The 7934-nt window shown below is 36.8% G+C and overlaps 1 protein-coding gene across 1 annotated transcript; it reads right to left on the bottom strand.

Annotated features, from left to right (window-relative positions):
• Positions 1 to 2973: 2973 nt before the first annotated feature.
• On the bottom strand, positions 2974 to 7095 carry LOC132030899 (uncharacterized). The gene is made up of 6 exons (XM_059420691.1): positions 6966 to 7095; positions 6150 to 6243; positions 4686 to 4880; positions 4562 to 4606; positions 4252 to 4324; positions 2974 to 3342 (listed from the first exon to the last, which is right to left on the bottom strand). Exons 1-6 carry the CDS (start codon positions 7063 to 7065, stop codon positions 3160 to 3162), a joined length of 690 nt encoding a protein of 229 aa, XP_059276674.1. The 5' UTR covers positions 7066 to 7095; the 3' UTR covers positions 2974 to 3159.
• Between the last annotated feature and the right edge of the window lie 839 nt (positions 7096 to 7934).

Raw genomic sequence — 7934 nt, forward strand, 5'->3', positions numbered from 1 at the left:
TGCATGGGCTGGGAAAAAATGTATCATTCTGCTGAAAATTGTCTTCTAGTATCTGTAATGTAATAGATTCAGATCAGACTCCTTGTGGGAAGGTGGGAGTGGCAACAGAAAGCATCATTTAGTGAAATGGTCGGCAGTCATGAAAGACATAAAAGATTGTGGTGCGGCAGTTAGAAATTTGAAAATACACGAGAAAATTTTATTATACAAATGGTGCCGGAGGTTTAACGATTGAAAAGAAGAACTGTAGGAGAAAGTTGCGATTGTAAAATATGGGGATGGAATCTTTCTTGTATACTAAGCTGGTGAAGGCTCCTTATTGAGTAGTAATATAGTAGCAAATTAAAGGTTCTGGAATGAATTTAATTCACATACATGCTTAAAAGTTGGAAACAGAAGGAAGACTAAAAAAGAAGATAACAATAAAAAGTAAAAATACAAATAAAACAGATCAATGGGAGACGCGGGAATCTAAAGGCAAACGGTTATAGCACCTTCTTCGCCACAACAACCTCAGAAATTCAAGGGCTCTTAGTTTTGGGCATTCCTACCGCGTCATATTTGCCGGTACGCCATATTTCCTCTCCTTATCTTAACACTATGTTATTTTCATGTGCTTCTACTGTTTTCACTGTGCTTGAAAGCTGAACTCGGTGCTTTGATTTTGACTATAAATAATAGTAGGATACTGTACCATCTTTTGAGTTATTGATTAGTTGTTTCGAGCATAGTTTTCTAACATAATGTTTAGAATTGACGTTTCTTAGTACTTTTGCTTTTATTATTACTATAATTACATGATCCAGAGCATATAATTTCTAGTCGAACTCATTGACCCAGCTAAAAACAACTGAATTTGACGGAAAACATCATTTACCTTGGGTTGTGCGGGATGGGGGGTACTTTAATGCTGCGCTAGGCATGTAATTGTAGTATTAAGCCCATAAATTAGTGGGGGAATGACTTCCCTCTTTGATTCGCAGAGTAAGTTACTTTATTTTCTACAGGGTTGGAGTAAAAGTTATTGAATTCCGTCAGAGGCGGATCCAGGATTTAAATTTGATGGGTTCAATATTTAAGGTTCTTAGCTGAACCTATTATATTTTTTTAAAATTATGTGTTCATATCTATTACTTTACACAATTTTAAGTAGCGGGTTCAATGAACCCAGTACCATCGTCACGTTGGATCAGCCAATGAGTTCCGTGAACCCATAGGTTACATTGTAGATCTGGCTTTGTTAGGAGCTGTCTAGCAGGGCGTAAAGAGGCTACCGAGAAGTCTATTAGTAGAGGGAGAGTTGAGTGTAGGAGTGACACGAGTCCATGTGGGGTGAGGGTGGGGGGTTGAAAGACTAATAAAGGGATCAGGAGGCTCTATGACCAGAGAAAGAGCAAGGGCGTGTTGGTATGTCACTGGATTGTTATGCTTTGGCAACCTGTAGGAAAAAAGTTTAAAATAGATGAAAGGCCAGGATCGGGACCCCGAGGAGTGTGGTCATTACACCGGATGCCAAGGTGGAGGCTCCTGTACCCAAAGAGTTCACAGGCACTTTTTCTCCAACTGCAGTTGTGGTGCTGTTGGTTTAGAGTAAACTATTACTCTTTCAAAATCAACTATTCCTGGTTTGGTTTTACAGTTGTTGTAGTGGTAAAAAGTTTAGTATGAAACTGATACAGATGGATATGAATAGCAAGCAAAAGGAAAATTGGGGTGCATGGATAGTAATTGAAGTAATTTAGTTTGTATGGGTCCAGTTCCCCGTTTGTTTTCCTGTTTTAGGGATCTTGTACTTTTAGGCAGATAATTTTTCTGTCTAAATGCAGTATGCCAACCATATGCTAATAGTGAACTGTTTTTTTCCTGCTGAGAAGATATGGAATTGGCCAAACTGGATGACAACATGAAGGTCAAGTGGCTTCTTGGTGATACTGCAGCCTTTCTGTACTTAAACGTCAATTTTTTTTTTTATATTTTTTTGATTACTGAAATTTGCCAAGGGCTAGTGGAGCATGGTTCAAAACTCAGTGGATAATGGGCCCACCCCTCTACCCTTCACTTAAAATATAGCCTTTAGTTCGTGACATGGTTTGAACTTGTGACGTGCGCGTAACCCACACAGCCACACATCTAGTGTTGCGCTCTTGTCACTGATCCAAAGCCCTGAGGGCTAATTTAAAGGTTAAGCTTCTAGAGATTGTTGCTTCCTTCTAACTATTTTTCTTGGTCTACTTTGTGATGGTTTGTTACATGACACATATGGTAATATAAGAGGTAAAGAACTGTAAAGATTAGGATAAAGTGTCAAGTGATGTCTGACAAAGATTATTTTAGAAATCCAATCAGTGAAGTTAATTGGATAGGAAAGCCAAGAGCTTCTGACTTTGTCATTTATCTGCTACAAAAATAATTTGCCTGGCTTGAGACTATGAGTAGAACATTAGGATAAAGTATCATGAATAAGTACAGTGATCTTTTCGTATAGTTTGGATTATCACAACTGATTTTTGTCATAAATGAAGTTTTGAGAAGACCTGAGTCTGGAATAAGTTACTTTTTTCCGTCAGTTTTATATTCCAACTGAATTGGATGTCAATTTTGAAATAGTATAATATATCAAAAGCTAATAAAAAGCTGGGGGAAACAGTTTCAAGTAGTAAAGTGAAGCTTGAATTGATTCTTTAAGTCAGAAATTGTATGTCAAGCACTAACGGATGGGCTGAAGAAAGACAGAAATGGAGGGGTATCAGGTCTTATCATAAAAGCTGATAGGTAAAAAAGTATCAAATAGCCTTACTTCCATCTGCATTTAGAGGAATATAAATTAGTGAAAGTCAATCAGACTTTCTGAAAAACCTGCTTACTGTAAGTTGCATTCTGAAGAACCTGCTTATTGTATATTGCAAATTTGCGGGAGATACAAAGACAAGCAGCCAAGCAACCTAGATTATAGGTATATAGAAGTCCATAGTTTAATATTTTATAGGAAACTTCAAAACACATGTCCAAAGAATAGATTGTTTGCCGATAATAAAGTAAAGAAAGGTACTAATAGCTCTGAGGCTATTATTATGCATGTACGGAAATTGTCAACTGATAGTCTTTAAGTCTCTTGTGAGATAGGAAGTTCATTGCTTTTAAACCAGATAGCCACACTTCTTATTTCTTTTGGGAGGTTGTAGGCTTTTTGCTTCTGATGTACCCTAGCTCAATCATAAGCTCCTTTTGGTCCCAATTCTTCTTTCTCCCTTCAGAATCGGGAAGGTGCGACATCCATATAAGCTGAATGTCCTTGACTGTCATATCTCCATTTAGCTTTTCACCACAGCATACAACATCCACCTGCACATGGTGTTTTAAAAGATTCAGTGGCAAAGCATTAATTTGACAATTTTTTCTAAATATCTTTGTGTAGTATAAAACAAGAATCTGTTTCACTGTTCTATAAATGTTTATTTTGTTATTTTAATTCGCGATCATTCAACTGTTTTTGCTCCCCCTCTCATTCATAGGTTCCTTTATCTATGTTAAGTAAACATTAGTAGATAATCCAAATAGAGGGGAAAAGTTTAAAACTTCCTAGTTCTTGATGTAACAATTGTAGTTAATAACTAAATAATTCAATGAAATGCAAATTTTTGACAATGCATTAAGGCATAAATATTTGTCATTAGTTTTCTAGTAACTGAGAAAACTGAAGAGACAGCTGGTCGGACTGTGTGCTCAGATGTCTGGTGCTCAGATCTTAATTTGTATTTTTAGCTCACTCAATTGTTTCCCAACCACAGAAAGGCTGACTCTTTCTGTATTTTCTGTAAACTAAGAATGAAGAGGAAAATTTCATTTAATGGATAGTCACAAGTTTTCGAGTAATTATGCGGCGTCTGAGGCAGAAGTCTCTGACTAAATATATAGTTCACAAGTTTTTTTGCTTGTGCACCTTTTATAGTGAATTGAACGATTCCCCCTTTTGAGCCTAGGGTCTACCGTAAACAGCCTCTCTACCCCACAAAGGTAGGGGTAAGGGTTGCATACATCCTACCTTCCCCAGACCCCACTTGCAGGATTACACTGGGTATGCTGTTATTGAACGATTCCCCTTTAAGAATTTCAAAAAGGTTTTCACTTCTTTTTAAAAGTTTTTTTAACCCCGTGGTTGTCTTCTAATGCATAAAGTCAATACTTTCTTGATTAAACAAGAAAAGGCAATACTTTGAGATTAGCTTAGCACGTTGTGTGCAAAATCATTACCTCGGTAGGATCTTCCATATTTAGCTTCTGTGCGATGTACATCTGGATTGCAGATACTGGCATCGTACTGTCCCTGCAAATGATGCAAAATCAGTCATTTCATTTTACATGGTGATGAAAATGAGATTTAAAAATATAGGGGACAGATCTATATTGAGGACAGAAATCCTAGTGTTGATGCTATCTCATGAAATGCAATTAATAGCTTGGGCCCTCTTGCATGCATGTATCTAACTAAGGATTCAATCTGCTCTATACTTCAGTCTATGCTAAAAGAAAAGATGCATAGGAATGCATGTGAAAATCTTACTGGAGATGGATAAAGGACACATCAATGGCACGCAATCTACGTCTCCTGCCAAGAGTAAAAGAACAAAGTTGTGTCAGATAAATGAGACGAGCCTTGAGAGCGATGTGGCTGGTATGGTACTTACTTATCTCCCAGCAGTGGTACAAAAGTAAACAAGAAAGAGGAAGGTTCCTCTGGGTGTTCATCCAAAACTTGCTTTTCAGGTGGCTTGGATGTTCCAGCTCCTTGCTTCACATCATTAGCTTCTGATTCCAGGTGTCCTTTTCCAGTTAGGAGGAACTGAATTTTCTGTGTTATGGACCGTATTCTCTCATCATCTCTGTTGAAATTATGCAGTCCATTGGTAAAAAGAAGAGATAAGGTTAGTAAAAGAGTCTCTAGGGCTTAGTTCAAGTGGCAAATGTTGAGGGACTTGTGCCTAAGTCTCTGCACAGGTGTGTTTAAGTGGAGAAGAGTAGAGGGACGGGTCCATTATCCCCAAGTTTCAAAGGCTGCGGTTGGTCTTAAATGTTTGCCTCAAATGGATTTCTCGACCACAAAAGAAAAGGTTAGTAAAAGAAAAGCAGTGATGGGGTTTCCACCCTGGTGTGCCTTCCATCAATGGAGCGTTAACTTATTGGAGGGCAGACATTTTGATCCCTCTTACATGCTGTAACACAGTTTTTTCAAAAGCATAAAGGGCTAGGGCTAATAAGCCACAAGATTCACGTGGCTTGAAGCGAGAAGTGAAACGTACACTTCTTTGAAGTGAAACATACAATTTATGAGAAATTTTAAAATACCAACATATATTAATTAGTACTATAACAATTAAGTTGCATTAAAATAACTGATATTCAACATTCAATATACAATATACCGATATTAATCCAAAACTACGACTACTAGTTCGAAGCTGAGAGACTTTAGCCTTCTATCGAGTCCTCCACAACCTCCTATCTAAGGTCATGTCCTTGGTAAGTCCCATTTGGTCCCGTCTTTCTCCCAATACTTCTTTGCGTCATTGTTTTAAATACACACTTCACTGAAGCACATGGCTTCACTCATGAAGCGATAACACTCACTTTCTATCGTTTCATCACTTTAGTCAATAAAGTGGTAGCTGTTAATAACACAGCTGCCTTATATGTTTAGGTATATAGGCCCGAAAAGATTCCGCGTTCTGTCTGACATGATAGGTGCTCATGGATACAAATTATCTATCGAATTGTTTCAGGTCCTTAAGGTCTCTATACTCCTTTCATATTCTAATGAACACAGTCAACTTGAAGTGAAGTTTTGAAGGGCTTAAAATAAAAGGTTTTTTAAAACGTTGTAGTCCTATGGAGGCTTTCCATTAATTTCCAAGTGATCAAGTTCATTAAAAGAAAATGGCTCTTAAAGAACTGTGTGCCTATGAAGTGAACTGTTGATGAGCTGCTAACCATTCCTGTTATATTTCTCAGACCATTTATTTGAGGTGTGTCAAAAGACTTAGATCAACATAAACTATCACATATTTTCTTATTTCTTTTTGCAGTTACTGACCACATATGTACTTGTGAAAACATTGAAACTTAAACAAAAGAGAAATGGGTCCAGCAATTACTTGAGATGCTCTTCAGGTGAAGAACCTAGGTCTTTTTTGCATTGTGGGCAGTTCTTAGTTTCTTGAACTGCTTGATATACACACCTTTTGCAAACTGCAAGCAATAAGGAATTGTTATAAGTTAGATAAATAACTTCTCAGTTTCATGTTCTTTCCTAACTTCTTGATGAGCATTAATGAGAATCATATGATTAAGCAAACCAGCTAACTGTTTTCTTTCATTACTCAGCAAAGCAGCTAACAATCTCAATAGACAAACTTATCAATGGCAAAAGAAAGATAAATCCCATCTCAACAAATAGATTCACAAATGGTGATAGCTGAAGAGATTCACTTGTTACTTGATAACTAGATTTTTGCTTACTACTTTATGAAGAGAAAAGCATTTTGGAAAAGGATCTCATCTGCCTCCGACTCTTTATGTCCAAGGCATGAGAATATTACTGCCACTTCTTGTTGTTTAAAGAGCTCATAAAATCTTACACTTCTGTTATCATAAAGTAAAGACAATTATATCTCAAGTTTGACAGCCTATACCGTAGTTTTGACACTCATCTACCTTGAAGTGCACTTTGCTAGTTAGTTTGTGGTGCTAAACATGCCAATGAACATGTTAAGTATCTGAGATTCTCCTTGGTGAAAAGAAGAAACTGAAGCTTTTTGTATTGATATTTCTATTAACTAGTGCTACTGTATTATTATGGTAATAATATCGAGAAAGGTGTAGACCTGGTTGTACAACATACGTAAATGTATGTTTACGTGTCCATGCATGCAAATACAAAACAGACGGAGAAGTAACTCATTGAAACTTACATGTGTGAAGGCAAAGGTTAACAGTGGTGGCTTCTTCAAACAGTTGACTGCATAGCATACAACATAAACATTTCAAAATCTCATTGAGCTTGCAAACCATCGATGCATCTGCTTTGACTGATCTCTTAGAATCTTTCACTTCAGATCTTTGGTCACCCTTTCCCGTGTCCATTGTTAGAAAACCTCTGTGTTTCTGCACTATGAGGGTTATTTCCAACTTCCGAAATTCATAGATTACTTATAGACTAGATTAGACAAGTCAGTGTAAATAACATGAAGAGCTGCAAGAGAAACTGTGGATATGTAGAACTATGAACACAAAAGATACAAACATCCGAAAATTCTGTGGCATTCATTATGTTGCATTGATTGTATGAATTAATGCAATGAACATATTGATAATCAATTCACAAGGATACTTATCTCCTCAGATATTAGAATAATGATTATCTCAATATGGAAAAAGTGTGGTTCTTTGCTTGCTCATACTGATGTACCTAAATATGAGGAGTGGAATATGGCCAATCTGAATAAATAGATTGAGGTAAAGAACACCCAAAGAAAAGATTAACAGAGCAAGTTTTGAAAGGTAATAATTGATTAACAGTACAATTTTTAGCATTACTATTTTGAACTTTTGTGAGAGGACTAAAAGTTAATTGTAGTTGCAACAATTCTAGATGGAACGAAGGAAGGATTTATTTTATAAAAACCATTTGACTAAATTGTTTCTAGATTAGCTATACCATCTCATGACCCCTTTAAAAGGAAAATGCTGCCATCTGAATACTCTGGTATCTTGCAGCTCTCGTACGGCCAACTGGATAGGTTTAGATTGTCTGGTCCTAGGGCATCCATAAATATAGCTATCTCCCGTTAATGAGTTAAAGGATTCAGGTTGTACAATCGCTAAGTATAGCCTGGAATGAGCAACTGACATAGAATCTATCGATTTGGATCAAGCTTTCA

Source organism: Lycium ferocissimum, chromosome 9 (assembly GCF_029784015.1).
Source record: "Lycium ferocissimum isolate CSIRO_LF1 chromosome 9, AGI_CSIRO_Lferr_CH_V1, whole genome shotgun sequence".
Lineage (NCBI taxonomy): Eukaryota > Viridiplantae > Streptophyta > Magnoliopsida > Solanales > Solanaceae > Lycium > Lycium ferocissimum.